Source organism: Drosophila mojavensis, unplaced genomic scaffold, assembly GCF_018153725.1.
Source record: "Drosophila mojavensis isolate 15081-1352.22 unplaced genomic scaffold, ASM1815372v1 contig_151, whole genome shotgun sequence".
In the NCBI taxonomy this organism is placed as follows: domain Eukaryota; kingdom Metazoa; phylum Arthropoda; class Insecta; order Diptera; family Drosophilidae; genus Drosophila; species Drosophila mojavensis.
The window spans coordinates 1,549,032-1,566,201 of NW_025318684.1; the positions used below are offsets into that span (position 1 = coordinate 1,549,032).

Consider the following 17,170-nt stretch of genomic DNA (forward strand, 5'->3'; position numbering starts at 1 on the left):
GGGCGACGAGCCTGTCAGTATGTTTAAGCGCGTCGAATTGCTTATAGCCTTATCGAAAATCATTTATAAAATTATATCTCTTACAACTTTAAAGCTAGATGCTCCAAATTTTTTATGTATACTTAAATGCATTTTTATAAAATTTCGGTTTTTGGCAAAATTTACCCCTCATCACTTATGCTTTGTCAATTACATGCATATCTATGTTATATCCATAATATAAAAGTTTCATCAAGATAGTCCATCCGCAAAAAAAGTAATTAAAAAACAAGTAAGAAAACTCTAGTCGAGAGTGCTCGACTAGATACTACCCTGAACCCAACTAATAAAAATGCCCATTTAGTATGGCTAAAATTTCAATTTCGATGTATTTAAAACTATAAATTAAATAGGAAACTCATTTATGAAAATATAAAAATATTTTGAAACAATTAAAAAAGTTAACATCAGTTGCACCGATCAGGCTTCGAACCGCGACTTCTCGATCGAGCGTCATACAGCTAGCACACTAGGCCACCCCACTCCTGCTAGTGGCGCTGGCAAAACTCAAATAGATTCACTGCTGCTGCGCCATCTACCAAAACTAAACGAAACTAACAGCTGATGTGATTCAACGAATGTTTCTAGAAGTTTGAATGTATGTGTGCACACGCATACGATGCTGTTGTAGCTGCTGCACGTGCGTTTGTTAATTGGCCAAATATTTGCACTCTCGACTAGAGTTTTCTTACCTGTTATACCCTGAACCCATTTTTAATGGGAATTCATGGCATAATGGTTTTGTTAAATGTATGTAACAGGGTTATATCGACTCAGCACGTCGCGCTGATCAAGAATACATATACTTTGTGGGGTCTGCCACGCCTCCTTCTGCCCGTGACATACTTTTTCACAAAACCATTATACCCTGATTTCCAATTTTCAATGGGTTCGTCATGCATACTCTTGTGTACCATACGCAGTACGAGTTTGCTTTATTTTTTTCGATAAATTATCCGATAACTTTTTATCGAGAATAATCGAAAAAATGTTGTTTTTTTTAGCATAAGTTGAACACTTTTAGACCTGGAGTCTTCGAATTTGCGTTGTATGTATATAAAGTTAATCGATAAAAAGATTTTGTAATTTACAGATTTTGGATACCACGCCCCCTTCGCCCCCAATTAGTAAAAACCGCATTTCATATACTAGAGACTTGTGCTTTGGAATGTACATACATACATTATTACCATACGTTCTGAAAGTTTCATTAAGATTGTATGTCTACAAAAGAAATTATTCATCAAATAAATTCTCATAATATTGCCCACACTACAGCGCAACCCAAGCGCAGTCAGCAGACCGCAGGCTTATGCGTGCGTGTGGATGCATGTGTATACATGTATGTATAAAAGAAGTGCAGAATGAGTAGAATATCAGCTTAGAGGGTTCAGGCTATCTCCCAGTCGAGCAGTCTCGACTGGAGCTTTCTTACTTATTCAATCTATAATTTAGCATTTAAACTTTTTTAATTTCAATGAAAACTGAATATTACCACTAACCAGAGAACACATAGACCGGACAAGTAGTGTCAAGCGTTTTGCACACTTTATTTCGGGAGTTATCTCCCAGACACTTCGTATTTGCTCGGCTCTTCACTTTTTGGGTTCGGGCTACGAAAATATACGAAAGCACAATCATTTCTCTTCATGCGCTCGACCGAGATGGTCGACTGTTGAACAAAAGATCCCTCTGCGCTGAATGTTTCCCTTGCTCTCTCTCTCTCTCACGATGCTCTCTGCTCTCTAAAATATGTATATGTATGTATGCATGTGAGCACAAGCAGCGCTCACAAAAATTGAAATTTCTTCGCAGCGAGAACCCATGCCTTCCCTTCTGTGTGATGAGTATACCGAACTTTTCAAAGCGTTTGTCATGCGTTTTCGTTATTATTTGTGGGAAGGGTATGAAAGCGTTGGTGCGCATAATTAAAATGTTTTCACGACGAGCATGCACACACACACAGTATGCTGCATGTACTATGAACATTTGTATGCCTGTCGACCATCTCGGTCGAGCGCATGAAGCGAAATGATTGTGCTTTCGTATATTTTCGTAGCCCGAACCCAAAAAGTGAAGAGCCGAGCAAATACGAAGTGTCTGGGAGATAACTCCCGAAAAAAAGTGTGCAAAACGCTTTACACTACTTGTCCGGTCTATGTGTTCTCTGGTTAGTGATATTACTGATACTCACTGTATGTGTGCATATGCCCTGCTGTTACCGGCGTTTAATAAGTAGCCAAACGTTTTATAAACGTTATTATTGGTTATTATTTTGCAACTGACTTTCAACTAAAAATTTAAAGCAAGTAACTAGAATATAACAAAAATTATATTAAATACCTGTTACAACAAGTTGTGAGGAGTAATATAGGTATGCACGTATTAATGTATATGAACGTACGTATTTGCTGTGCGTTTATATGCATATACGTGCATATACATGTTGCTCCACACAGCGACGCGAATACTGTAGGAGCGACCCTCGCACTGGAAAGGGGGTCAAAGTCCTGTTAGAGGCGGTCTCTTTCGCTCCTACAGATTCAGCAATGGGTTTGCGTTGAACGCACGACGATCATCGGTGACCGTTAGCCGAGGTGCCGTTCGGGCCGGGTGATAGCAGTGGACATTTTCACTCGCTTGGCAACAACGGTACTTCGGCCAATGGGAGGCTGCCACGCAATTTGGCGGGAAAGTGGCGTCACCCAGATCACGCCACTTTACCGTTTTTATGGGCACGAGCAACAGAAAGGCCCGCTCCAGAGCCGAACAGGCCCCGTTACCACACGAAGCAGGGCCTGTGGCTGGGGTATAAAAGGCCACCAGCAGCTCCATACGAGGCTGTCGAAACTATAGTGAAGAGAAGATATAAAGTGAAAGTCGAAGTGCGTGAAGAAAGTGCCAAAGTCAAGTGAAAGTCAACGCGAGTGGTAAATCAGGACTCCCAGGACATCGTGGGAACAGCAAGGATATCCAGAGCGAATCCTTGCGGATCATAAGCGGCACCGATCAGGACATCGGTGCATATCAGCGGCTTAAGCGACGCCTGCACATCTGAGTAAGTTCACGTAGCCGTGCGCAATAGAAGTGTTTGTGAGTGAAACGTAGCTAGTGTTGTGCTGTGAAAGAATGGGATAGTAGGTTAGGCCTGTATATCTGAGCGAACCGCCAGAGTTTACAGATCGAAATCCTGGCGTTTCCCGAATCGTCCCGGTGAACTAGCGTGTTTTAGCACAACACTCTCCCAGCCGGAGTGCGTTGAACCAGCGCTCAGTAGGTGTGCTTCGCTAAAGCCAACCAGCGAACCAGCATAAATTTAAGTGACGTGTATATTTCAAACTTATTCAAGAAAATATACATTTACGCTATAAAACCCAAATCACAAGTGACTAATTAATATCGTAAGTATATCAGCGAGGCTCTCAACAAGGCATACATACATACCAAACACACACACACACACACACACACACACACACACACACACACACACACACACACACACACACACATACACATACATATTTACACACACATACACACACATATACACACACACAAGCATAAACACGCTTGGGCGGCAGTGTGCGCTTACTATGAGAACTCAATTGTTTAATGACTTTTTTGGACATACGATCTTCATGAAACGAAACATGAAACAGATTATGATTATAACATGGATATGCATGTATTTGCCAAAGCACAAGTCAAATGTGAGGGTGAATATAGGGGTGGAGGGTAAATTTTAACAAAAACCGAAATTGCATATTAGCATACATTCAAAATTTGGAGACTCTAGCAATAAAGGTGTAGAAGATATAATTTTATAACTGGTTTTCGATAAGGTTTTTATCGATAAAAAAAGATCGGAATGAGTTATCGACTTTTAATGATAAACTCGATATCCGCGCTGTAATTACGAACATTTTAAAATTGAGTCTCTAGCTCTTATATCTTCGGAAATCGACGCGTTCAAACATACGGACAGACGGACAGACAGACAGACGGACAGACAGACAGACAGACAGACAGACGGACGGACAGGGCCAAATCAACTCAGCTCGTCGCCCTGATCAAGAATATATATACTTTGTGGGGTCTGCCACGCCTCCTTCTGCCTGTTACATACATTTCCACATAACCATTATACCCTGATTTCCCATTGAAAATGGGTTCAGGGTATAAAAATATAATATAATATAAAACTAGTAGGCCTTATATGACAAGCGAAAATTAAATTTACAAAAACTTTGTTCGTCTTTAAATTAAATATCTTCTTGGAATAAAATGAGAGTGAACCAATTTCTTGTTTTGATTAGCTTGGCAAATGTGACGGCCTTTATTAGGTACGACAACCCATACGTGTTCGTTAATCGCGTCTATGTGAATCACACCATCTTCGTTATTGTAACGCTACAGTCTCTTAGAGGTGTGTGGTTTCTAACCAAAGTGAGTATAGAAGAACGCATAATTGACTATTTTCAAACCAATGCAAGCGAGCACCGTGAACAACTTCTATGGTATCATACAGCAAGCTTAAAACAAACTCTTAACTTCTATGGTATATTCACCCAAAAGAATCTTCCCTATCAAGAATGCTTTTATCATGTTTCAAGAGCAAATTTTTTCAAAAGCGGTTTTCATAATGTTTCTGTCTTGATTACAACGATTGGGATTACATCAGACAAGCTCAGATCTTCGAGCTATACATACATTGATTTAGATGAAAATGTACGTTGTGAGCCACAATTTTCTATACCGCAGTGCGTAAATGCAGATTATCCAGTGCACTATGAAGTTTCTGACATAATTGTGCTTCGGGCAATGTATACTAGGCGTTGTCCCATGGATATATTTACTCAGTATTACTGGACTGTGCATGATAGCACAGAGCGCCGTAAGATGCAAACAAAAATAATTAATTAAAATATCAAATAATAAAGAATTTAATTTAGAGCTTTTAGGCTATTTGGGAGGAACTTCAAAGCCAGAAATAAAAATTGGACGATATAAACTTAATATTCTGTATCAGTCTCAGTTAAACCGAATGGTAATGGTGCGCTTAAATGCACGAATCGTCGGACGCCGCATTCCACTTGTAGCAAGAGTAAGTTATAAAAATACGTGTGTATAATTTAAGAGTTAATTTTTTTCACTTAGTGTTACATTGCTCTTGCTCCTCAACGCTTATATGCTATCATACGTGGAGGTCCATCACGTAAGGTATTTACGGGTAATTCAATTACCATTGATGGAAGCCACAGCCGTGACCTTTCATTGCCAAAAAATGCTAAGCAGCTGCTTTTATTTGAATGGCTGTGTGATTCTGCAATCAATATAGAAAAAGTCTGTAAGCTCCAAATGGGAAAAGGTATGGCCTGTTTAAATATTTATAACATGGGCATAACAAAGCTCTCAAAATTTAATTTCAGGTCCTGCTTTCACGATTCCACCGTTTACTCAACAAGGCGAACAGTCAATTAGGTTTATTTTAAATATACGTTCCACATTTGATCTTCTTCGGTCATCGGTTGCTATGCAAACCATATTATTCTCATCATACCCCAGACTTTACATCGATGTAATTATTAAGTGTGTAACAAACTGCAAAGGAAATAGGTTTTCCAATTATTCTCATGTTCACCTTAAGGCCCATTGTCTTTCGTGCAAATCGATGAAAATTACCAAGTGGATGTGGACCGTCGACCATAATTTAGTGAGCTCATCGAAAAGGCTTTTATATTATGTGTCAAATAAAACGTCTATTATAGTATACTTAAATATGGAGGCTATTCATAGATATAAACCATCGTCAAAATACCAAGGATCCTCCACTCTGCGTCTTGAAAGAAATTATGGTCCTGTACATACCGCTTGTTACGTAAGCCCACTTGACGGTGAAGCAATCAAAACGTTATTCTCTATTAAGTGTACTAATGAGAATGCTTTATATAAGCCTTTGAAGTACTGTTTAAGCGTTAATAGCTTGTTAATTACAGAATGTATTACTGATCAGTTGATTATTTCACGATTGCCTGCAGCTTCACATATAGAGGTCCAGGTATGTAATATTTCGGCATTTCTGATAGACGTGACTAATGCATTTCTATTTACTTTTTATATCCTGAACACATTAAGGGTAATTTTTATACCCTGAGCCCATTGAATATAGAGTATGTTGATTTTGGGCATGACAGACCCCATAAAGTATAAATATTCTTGATCATTGCGACACACTGAATCTGTCCGTCCGTATGTATGAACGCGTCGATCGATCTCAGAAGATATAAGACCTAGAAACTTTAATTGTTTTTTCCTAGGTCAGGTTGTTTCAAAAATTAATAACTCTTTCCGCTATTTGGTTATCCGCTAACCTTATCGAAAATTAGTTATAAAATAATTACTGCTAGAGCCAATTTTTAAATGTCGATTCATATTCATAATTTCATTCATAATTCATTCATTCATAATTTAGATTTTTGTTATCGTATTTCAAATACTAGAGACTTGTGCTTTAGAGCGCATGGCAATATTATAATCACGATCTGAAGCTTTCATGAAGATAGTCTATCGACGGGAAAAATTATTAATAAATTAAGCTCCTGTAGTACACTGCAGCCCATGCGTGTTTAAAATATCAGTTACTTGACCACTCTCGACTAGAGTTTTCTCAATTGTTCTACCCTGAGCCCATTGAATATGGGAAATCAGGGTATTATGGTTTTGTTGAAATGTATGTAACAGGCAGAACCCAATAAAGTATATATGTATATTATTGATCGGCGCGACGAGCTGAGTCGATTTAGTCTGTCCGTATGTTTGAATGCGTCGCAAATATAAATTTATTATCGATTTCCTTCCAAAATCGATAACTTGTCCGGTTTAGGGTGACCATCTGGGTCGGAGCCAATTCCGGGACTGTCAGCAACTACCAACCCCAACCCCCCCTCAATAAAACATTTGAAATACATCATTTGTCATACAGATTCACACATACATTCAACTTTTACTTTCTTCATATTTAGCATAATTACGTTATCTTGGGACCAATTCCACAAGAAGAACATCTATATATATACATCCTTATATTTAATTGTTATTATATTCATGATTGCCTGACTTATACTTACCCATACTGCCTATTTTTCCCAACATATGTACATATGTACATAACATTTCTTTCATCAATATTTAATGTTTTTATGTCCACAAAATTCAATTGAACTATATGGATGTTTTTAACATTCCCCACCAGTAACTTATTTCTTTCGTCTGACCACTGTGTATTTAGTAAGAAAAACACCCTTTCGAAATTTATCGCTATTTTTAATACTTCCGAGTAACAAACAGCACGAGTGTACGTTTGTTGCAAAAAACTGTATTACCTTATCTGCGTTGCTTTTCTAAACAAAATTATTGACTTGTCTCGACACAAACTTCTTCAAGTTTGCATTTTGTCAAAATGACTATTTTTTTTATCGAAACAATAGAAAACCGGGACAATTTCGTGTCAGGTCGGGACACCGGGACATTAACTCCAAGAGCGGGACATGTCCCGGAATCCCAGGACGGATGGTCACCCTAAGTAATAAATTTATATTTGCTACATCTTTATAGCTAGAGTCGCCAAATTTTTAATTTAGACTCATATGCATGTACTTTACAGAATTTCAATTTTGTTGAAATTTGGAACAAGCGTATTTCAAATACTAGAGATTTGTGCTTTGGAGAATTCACGCATTTCACTGTTACATCCACAAGAAAGTTATTAAACAATTAAGTTCCCATAGTAAGCAACCACTGCAGCCAAAGCGTGTTTAGGCGTACGTACGTATGGCTGTGTGTGTGCGTGTATGTGTGCATATGCGAATAATTATTGAAATGTCAGTTGCTCGAAGGGTTCAGGGGATCTCGTAGTCGAGCTGTCTCGACTAGAGCGTTCTTACTTGTTTTTTTTAGGGATGTGGGTAGAATTGACCAGGAAGATACATTCATTCAAGCGAATTTAAGTTTTCAATATGTTTATTTCTTTGCAGGTGTGCGATAATTTGGATGTATGCATCATTAAAAATATTGGTGTAAATGTACGCCAAGCTTTCATAGCAGACACAGAGGTTGCAGTTTTTAATTTTCTCAATCGTGTTCGCTATTGGCTAAAATATGCTGACTGGTCCATGTCTTTCGTAATGCTTGATCAGATAATACTTCGAATAAATTCAAAGGAGCGTCTTCTTGTTTTCACAGAGGCACTCGCCGTGTATCAGCCACAAACTCCTGTACAATTAGCTCACCTTGTACAGATTTTAATTAAAATATTGGATCATATTATACCTTTGGATGATATGATAGTCAATGTGCTTGCTCGAATTCTTCATATTATAGAATCAACTTTCAAAATAGTTATTGCTAATGCTGAGCAAAATACACTTATGGATTGCTACTATAAAAAGATGGTGGAAGCTATGTTTGAAATTCTTGATAAATTTGCTACTGAATGGGAGTATATTCCGAAATCGCAGTGCAGAGCAGAATCTGAGTCCTGCCTAAATGTAGACAACTTTCGTAATAGACTAGAACAAATGTCTACCTTGAATCCACAGGTACTAGAACATATAAATAACTGGTTGCATGCACATTGGAAACTGAATAATTGTTTATTTTATATGGGTATGGGCATGGCGCGACGCATACATCCAGATGAAAATGCAAAAAAAAAAGACTGTCGAACCTTTTTAATGACAATGGAGAGTTTTGACCTAGATTTAGAGCGCGCATTGGTGATTAAATCCGCAGATGCGATGCATACACTAATTTTTACAGAAAAGTTGTTGCAAGAGTTGCGTCACTTACTGCGAAATGATGAAGTTCTTATCTCTATTAGAAGCCATAAACATAGTCAGTACTGGTGGTATCCTGAGCAAGATTCACGGACACAAGTACTAGTTGTAAATGCTTATACATCTACAGCTATCTTGGAGAAAACACAGCAGCTGTCTGAGCCATTTCAATATATATCCAAACTCACAACTAAATCCTGTACTTATCAATATTGTAAGGGTCGACGTCGTAGACGAAAGAGTATTGAATTTGATGATCCTGTAGAAGATGTCGAGAATGTCATACACGATAACGTTGTAAGTTCCAAAGAGGTTCGCATGTATCGTACAGAACTTTATGGCCATTCTGTGCTTGGGGTTACTTTTACAAAGGCTGATATAGACTACCGTGTTTTACTTCATATGACAAACAACCCACAGCTGAATGATATTGAAACAAAAAATACAACGTGCTTAGTGAAATCGGGAAGTAAACCAACAGCTTTATTACTTCGAAATTTATGTAAGGAAGCACGACCAGTCTATATATATATTCGCGCTGAAAATATATTAAGGAATTGGGATTCGTTTCGCGAAACAGGTGCTTATTATACATTCTCCACTGAAATGCGTAGTTGTCGAATTTGGAAATTTGCACGGCCAGAACCCAGCTGGCAGACTATTCTGTGCATTCCCGAAATGAATAAAAGTGTAAGCAATGGTATCCACTGCCGCTGTAATTTCATTAGCGACCTTGACGCTGATGCCAAACCAATTATTGCTGTCCGAATGAATCTTAAATGCCACTTGGAGCGCCCAGTGGTCGGACGTAATTACGAAATTATCATTTGCTATATTGTAATCCCAATAGTGGCAATAGCGTTTCTTTTAATTCAAATGCACCGAGCAGCGTTCTGGGACAAGCCCTTATATTTGGAGGACGTATACAGTGGCGAGCTTTGTCGCTGTGGTGACATAATAATCCGAATTTCATTTGGTGGTCGTTATCACTCTGGATCTTCAGCAAACATATTTCTTTTATTGCAGTCTTCTCGAGGCAAAAGGGAGATATTCGTTCATCAAGATCCAGTTAAAACGGCTTTTAATCGCAACTGCACGATTTTTTTGCGACTTGACAGAGAATTTGTGCAGTTGCCAGTGCGTCTTGCTCTTGGTCATGATAACACTGGCACTCATCCACATTATTTTTGTCGCAGCATAGTTATTACTGACATATTAACGGAGAAAACACAACACTTTCGTATTAATCGGTGGGTGCGTACATCGCCTGGGGCAGGAAGTAAAATGCATTTGGAGTCAACTATGGTTCTGGATTTCGCAACAACTTCTCCAAAGTCTATATATCGATGGCCATCCCGATTCGCGATTGCTTTTGAGCTATGCATGGGAAAGTGGTACTTATTTCAATCTATAATAGGTCCATGGCGTTTCGGAATAAATCGCAATTCCTTAAGCAGATGGGAACGTAGTTGTATATATGTGGGTAAAAATTTTGTAGCAATATGCATAGTTATCATATTCTTTGGACGTGCCGAGCCAATATTATGTGACCCAAGTCCAAAACGGTATAATGATTTTAATATTGTGGTCTGGCTTTGTCTTATATGTTTAACTGCAAGCTGTATAACTGAAATTCTTATGATTATATTTCTTAGAATGTTATCAAAATATAATTAGAAAAATATCTTAAATTAATGTAGTTCTATACTCGTTGAAACGGTTAAAGAATCTATTAGATTTGTGCACTGTATATCGTGCAGTCTTTCTAACCGTAATAGTATAAGTTAACTCACCTTTATTGATAAAGGCTCAAAAAATAACTTGTGAGCACTTCACTAGATCCACCAAATGCAAATGCTGGGCTTCAAAATTGCTACAGGCAGCAAGAGCTTCGCACACAGGCATACAAATGTTCATAGTACATGCAGCATACTGTAAGTGTGTGTGTGCATGCTGGTCGTGAAAACATTTTCATTATGCGCACCAACGCCTTCATACCCTTCCCACAAATGTTAACGAAAACGCATGGCAAACGGCTTGAAGAGTTCGGAATGCTCTTCACTCAGAAGGGAAGACATGGGTTCTTGCTGCGACGAAATTTCAATTTTCGTGAGCGCTGCTTGTGCTCACATGCATACATACATATACATATTTGAGAGAGCAGAGAGCATCGTGAGATAGAGAGAGCAAGGGAAACATTGAGCGCAGAGGGATCCAGTGATGTCATTTTTTTCTGAGCAAAAAAAGCTGGATCAAGGAAAAAAAAAAGCTGAAAAAAGCTGGATTCAAGAGGGGGGAAAAGCTGAAAAAAGCTGGATTCAAGGGAAAAAGGTTGACAAAAAAGCTGATTTTAATTACATATGTATATATGTACCAAACTATAGGTATTTTTATTAAACATAAATCATATCCTTGACAAATAGACAAAGCACTGCCTCCGGCTCAATTGTCTTTGTGGGCAATTGAACAATAGATAATTTGTTTTTTTTTTTGCACATAGCCCTCCATTGAGCCTGCGTGCTTTTTTGTAGACGCATGCGCTTGCAAGTCACTTAATTTGGCAGTTATTGTGCAATTGCAATAACTGCAATACGCCCGTGTTGCGTCTGTGGGGTCCTTCCTTAGCCAATCCTTGAATTCTGTGGCCCGTAGCCACACATCTCGCACTTTTTGCTTATAAACTTCCTTCGGCATGATTTACTACGCAAACGAATTTCACAAGAAGAGAAGATAACGCGCCAATATCGGTATGATATTTTAAGAGAAGGTTAGTCGATTAAAGTAAATATCGATACTTTACGTAAAATATATTTTTAACATATAAATCGTTAAAACAGCTGTAAAAATTTATAAAAAATTTACTTTGAAAAAAAGCGGTTTGAATTTGCTAAAAAAGCTGGAATTCCCGCTGCCCGCTGTTTTCAAATTTTTCCCGCAATCGCACTTTTAAAAAATCCAAATCTGACGGCAAAGAAGCGGAAATGACATCACTGGAGGGATATTTTGTTCAATAGTGCTGTAAAACTATCGATTGAACTATCGATCTATCGAATATTTATATTTCTCCGTCCATATCGATTGTTTTTTATACTGTCGATAGAGATGATATCGTGCGATGCACATCAATTACTTTTTTTTTACATTTATAAGAAGCAATTAAGTATAAAAATAAGTATTTATTTGTAGGTAAATTTTCGTTGGTGTTGGTGGCTGGACAGATTATCACGGAACGACGAGCTGCCTTAAAAGCTAAGCATGTGGACATGCTTGTCTTTCTTAATCATAACTCTTGGATCTTGGCAAAAGAATAAAAGCCATGCATTCAATTTTAATTTTATCTAAACTTTTTTTTGTTATAGTCCATGAAGGATCGCATTATTGTTTATTAAAATTTTTATTTTTATTTTTAAATATGCATTTATTTAGTTTGTTTTTTAAATTGAAAATATTTTCGATAGTACTATCGATGATATTGAATAATTGTTGTAAAACCATCGAAACTATTGAATGTTGCAACCATCGATAGTTTTACAGCTCTATGTCCTTATATTGGTGTTCAGTACTTTCATGTTCTCCAAAAGTATATATGCATAAAAATGAATCAACATTTTGCACTATTTGAAAATTTGTCGGCAACCTTTAACACATTCTTGTTCACAATAAGTTGTTCTGAATTAAATAAAAATCATATCCTAGTTTAGTTAGTTCCATATTATTTACCGCTTGGTTCGTCCATTGAAAATTGAATTACTGAACTATTTGTTTTTGATTCAACTACAATGAAGAAAACTTCATTCTTTATATGAATTATCCCTACAAAATACGAAAATTTGCTCAATAAATAAAAAAAAGCGAAAAAAAAGCATATTATTCTTTAAAAAAAAATCCTGAATTCCCGCAGCCCGCAATCGGCTATTCAAAAAAGCCAGATTTGACGGGAAAAAAGCTGATTTGGTAACACTGCTGCTTGAGCCTCAAAAGACCGAGCCGAGCATATACGAAGTTGTCTAGTCTCTTCAGCGCATTTTTTCGTCGTTGAAAAAATTTGTTCTGGATGTCTAGTCTATGTGTTCTCTGGTCAGTGGCGCCACCTAGTAGTAAATTATCGATGGATGAAAAAAAACATCGATATATCATGAGAGCCCAAATCCATCGATACTATCAATAGTCTCCATCGATGGACTTGCAGCCCTACTTTATATTAATGATGTAAATCTGAATGTAAACATCGATGTCGATGTCCATCAATGTTTTCAAAATCAAGCATCGATGTTGGATTAATACATCGGATTGAAAATTCGATGCATCGATGTATTTTGTATTTATTTTTTTTACTTATTTACTGGTGCTCTCATGGCGTTTTTGTTATTAAAAAAAACTTAACATGATTCAACATTATTTAACAAAAATAAAAAATAAAATTGAGCTTTCATAGCAGTATTTTACTTAAGGTCTAACTTTCAAATTTTTAATATAGGAGAGATATCTTTTGCTTTCATAGCAGTCTTATACATTTCACTAAACTTAAACTGAATTACATATTATTTTAGAGGGAAAAAAAGATACCATCATAAGAAAAAAATGTGATTGCAATTTTGAATAAATTGGGATAGGTACTTTTTATTCCTTCCCAAAAAGAAAAAAGGTTGCGATGTTTTGCAAAACATCGATACATCATTCAACATCGGTATCAGCGAAAACATCGGAAAACATCGGTAAAAATTGGTAATAAAACATCGATGCTCGATGCATCGATGATTTCTTACATCACTACTTGATATGAAAAAACTGAATATTTTGCTGGAAAAATACTAGTATTGGTTTAGTTTTAATCTGATTTTATTTCACATATGTATTTACATTTAATAAAAATTCAGAGTGAAATGAAATACAATTCTCATAAAAAGATTAATAAAAAAAAAAAACTTTATTTACAAGTTTTGTTCACACTAAAACATAAGCGTTCCTAAAATAATATCCAGAACATTTTTACTAACTCTTTGTTTGGTCACATAGTTTTTATAAGAAAAGAAAAGAAAATGTATAGAGGAATTCGTTCTCCACCTGTTGACTCAGTTTCGTACACAAATTTGGTGAGAAGTCAAACATACACACGTAAAAGTTTTTATACCCTATATTTCTTATATTTTGTTATTTACTTTGACATGTTCATAACCATTGGTAAGCGCACACAATATCAGAGCCATACAAAGTCGATGCCACAATGACGCCTAACTTGTAATTAGAGAATGGGTTGTTTTCGTATTCATTGCAGGTGGGATTTATTTTCATATTCAATATTATTGTCGGAACTGGAGCGCTAACTCTGCCAGGAGTATTTGCCAAATCAGGATGGTGTCTAAGCTTTGTTGTGTTAATATTATTAGCTCTTGTAAGCTATATCACAGTAACATTTGTTATCGAAGCCATGGCGGGTGCGAATGCGATAAAAAACTGGCAAAGTCTTCAAGCTTTACGTTACAAGCGCAATTCAAATGAAGAAGATAATGAATTATATTGGAATACAGAAAGCGAAACCGTTCCCTTGACAATTCAGAATATGCAATTTCATTACTATCAACTGACACAAAAGTTTGAATTGGGTGAAATGGCAAAAATATTTTTTAATGATTGCGGGCGTATATTGTTTTACCTATGCTTTATAATTTACCTATATGGAGACTTGAGCATATATTCCGCAGCGGTGGCTAGAAGTTTGCGTGATGTGCTATGGTAAGCATTTTGAAATACAAACTTTGACAATACAACACATAGTTGGTACTAGATACCAACTTTAACGCTTATATTTTCATTTTTTTTGTTTGTTTGTTATTTTGGCCTTTATCAACAAATATATGTCTGTATGTCTGTACATAGGCAAGAAAAAGCAAACCTATGAAGGTTTGCGATGTTCATGCAAGTGAATAAGACGTTTTTGCTGAGTTCTCAAAATGTGCTGAAGTGTAAAAATATTCAACCATATTTGTTGATAAAGGCAATCACATACGAAGTTTTGTGAGAACTAACGCAAATATTTTTTTGTTATGGTTTGTGGAAAACAACATTTGCACCATAAACTTTTAGTATAACTGATTCTAAAATTTAATTAAAGGAGTTCATTTTTGTTGTATAGCGAACATGATCATTCAAATAACTCGGATATCTCGATTTCTGAATTAAGCTCAATGCGTTTGCTTGGCGGGTTGAAAGATAATGATAACCGTACATGCTGGAAAGAGCATAATGTATCACGTCTAATAGTGTACAGGATCATATTGATTGGATTCACTATGCTTTTTGGACCACTCGTTTTATTCAGCATACAGAAAACAAAGTATTTGCAAATGCTTACTGTTGTTTTTCGATGGTTGGGTAAGATGTATATACATATATAATTCTTCAGCTTTTATAATATTTCTGCTTTTTATTTTTATATCAGCGTTTATTTTAATGATATGCATTGCTCTCAAAATGCTCGTCATTGATGGGGTAAAAGGACATCCAGTTGCCGTAAATTTTTATGGTATTCCCTCATTGTTTGGCGCCGGTGTTTACTCGTTCATGTGCCACCATTCGTTGCCCAGTTTATTGGCACCAATTAAACATAAGTCAATGGCTAAAAAAATTCTTTCATACGATTACATTTTAATTTGTTCGTTTTATATAGTTCTGGCGATTACAGGAATATTTGCATTTGAGTACGTTGAAGATCTGTATACTTTGAATTTTCTACCATATCACGCTACATCTGAAAGTTTATTTTCAAATTTTTTAATTGTTATCGATTATTTCCTGTCTTTGTTTCCGGTATTTACGTTATCCACTAGTTATCCACTTATCGCTATCACACTTAAAAACAATCTTCAAACTTTGTTTTTGGACATGTCCCAATATAATTCGTATAGCATATTGATTCGAGCACTTTTCCCCTTTTTATCTATTCTTTTACCATTTTGTATAACATATTTCACTGAAAACCTATCTATCCTAGTGGTTATTACGGGGAGCTATGCTGGAGTAGGTATACAATATGTCATTCCTGTTTGCTTGGTCTATTATTCCCGTGTGACATGTTCTGAACTACTAGGAAGTGGGATTAAAAATCAATTTCAAAGTCCATTTCAATCAAATATATGGCTATTAATGGTGTTAGCTTGGTCAGTATTATCCGTATTCTTAGTGTCCATTAATTTGTTCAGGTAATAACCTACACACAATATATAAAACATGAGTTTCATTTTTAACAAAATCGGCTGTGAAATTTACTTATCAATAAATAGATTTGCTAACTTTGATGTATTAATTAAATATTTGATAATAATAGAAATGATATTGAGACCATTAAAAATGTGAATTTTGTATTTTTTGTATTTTGTATGTAAGCCTGTAGCAAAGAAATCTACAATACCTATGATAATAATATGGATACTTATTAGTGAAATAATAATAATCATAGTTGTAACGCTCTTAATTATAAACAAAAATATTTATCAAATGTAAAAAAATAAATAAAATCTACACTTAGTAGTATATTTATAACTCAAGTTGTCATTATTTATGTCACATAGCGACTGCGACCTCAGAACACAACATTCTACACGTTTAAAGCTTTTAATGTATATGTGCACATGTATAAAAAACTGAGTTTCCCTGTGTGTCATCCCATAAATGAAGTTTCAATTTAATAAATTTGGAGGAAAGCTCGACGTCAGATGTAAGAAAATTAATTAAAAACAAGTAGAAGACTCTAGTCGAGATTGCTCGACTAGGAGATACCCTGAACCCTCTAATCTGCTATTCTAATCAGTCTGGACTTCTTTTCGACACACATACATACACACGCACGTATTAGAACGCGCTCTGCTAACTGCGCAGTAAGCAGCGACTGCGCTTGGGCTGCGCTGCAGTGTGGCCAACATTATAAGAATTTATTTATTGAATAATTAAAATTCCTAGACGTACAATCTTAATGAAACTCAGGGCGTAATCATATGGTGAAAATGTATGTACATTCCAAAGCACACGTCTCTAGTACTTTAAATACGCCATTTACAAAAGTGTGGGTGAGAGGGTGGATAAAGGGGTGGGGGTAAATTACAACAAAAATCGAAATTATATAAAATACATATAAGTCTACATTTAAAATTTGCAAGCTCTAGCTCTAAAGGTGTAGGAGATATAATTAAATAACTAGCTGTCGATAAAGTTTTTGATCGATAATAAAATATCGGGATTAGTTATCGATATATAAAGAAAAACTTGATATGCGCGTGATATACACGAACCTAGGAAAA

At 36.2% G+C, this 17,170-nt stretch overlaps 3 protein-coding genes across 14 annotated transcripts in view; 2 read left to right on the forward strand and 1 right to left on the reverse strand.

Moving 5' to 3' along the window:
• The window catches only part of LOC26527676 (odorant receptor 13a), a 52,442-nt gene extending 41,688 nt beyond the window's left edge, over positions 1-10,754 (reverse strand). Inside the window, exon 1 of one of the 2 annotated variants that reach the window (XM_032732989.2) lies at positions 10,670-10,754. The gene's annotated coding sequence lies outside the window, so the exon portion shown is untranslated. The remainder of the gene's footprint in view (positions 1-10,669) is intronic. The other variant, XM_044007083.1, reaches the window with a different exon arrangement.
• On the forward strand, positions 4,230-10,567 carry LOC26527763. 10 transcript variants are annotated; one of them, XM_032732984.2, is made up of 6 exons: positions 4,230-4,936; positions 4,995-5,146; positions 5,200-5,410; positions 5,472-5,620; positions 5,690-6,100; positions 8,076-10,567. In XM_032732984.2, the coding sequence occupies exons 1-6, from the start codon at positions 4,327-4,329 to the stop codon at positions 10,551-10,553; spliced, it is 4,011 nt and encodes a 1,336-aa protein (XP_032588875.1). In that variant the 5' UTR covers positions 4,230-4,326; the 3' UTR covers positions 10,554-10,567. The 10 variants fall into 10 exon arrangements, with proteins under 10 accessions (XP_032588875.1, XP_032588876.1, XP_043863016.1 ...); XM_032732985.2 differs by having other exon boundaries at positions 4,230-4,488; positions 4,618-4,936; positions 5,472-6,100; XM_044007081.1 differs by lacking the exon at positions 8,076-10,567 and having other exon boundaries at positions 5,472-5,631; positions 5,690-5,755; positions 5,811-5,898.
• Positions 10,755-13,679: 2,925 nt separating the features above from the next.
• Positions 13,680-16,237, forward strand: LOC6585846 (transmembrane protein 104 homolog). Of its 2 annotated transcripts, none has more exons than XM_015160824.3 (4): positions 13,680-14,057; positions 14,123-14,609; positions 15,010-15,248; positions 15,316-16,237. In XM_015160824.3, the coding sequence occupies exons 1-4, from the start codon at positions 13,916-13,918 to the stop codon at positions 16,077-16,079; spliced, it is 1,632 nt and encodes a 543-aa protein (XP_015016310.1). In that variant the 5' UTR covers positions 13,680-13,915; the 3' UTR covers positions 16,080-16,237. The 2 variants fall into 2 exon arrangements, with proteins under 2 accessions (XP_015016310.1, XP_015016311.1); XM_015160825.3 differs by having other exon boundaries at positions 13,681-13,969; positions 14,152-14,609.
• Positions 16,238-17,170: the final 933 nt, after the last annotated feature.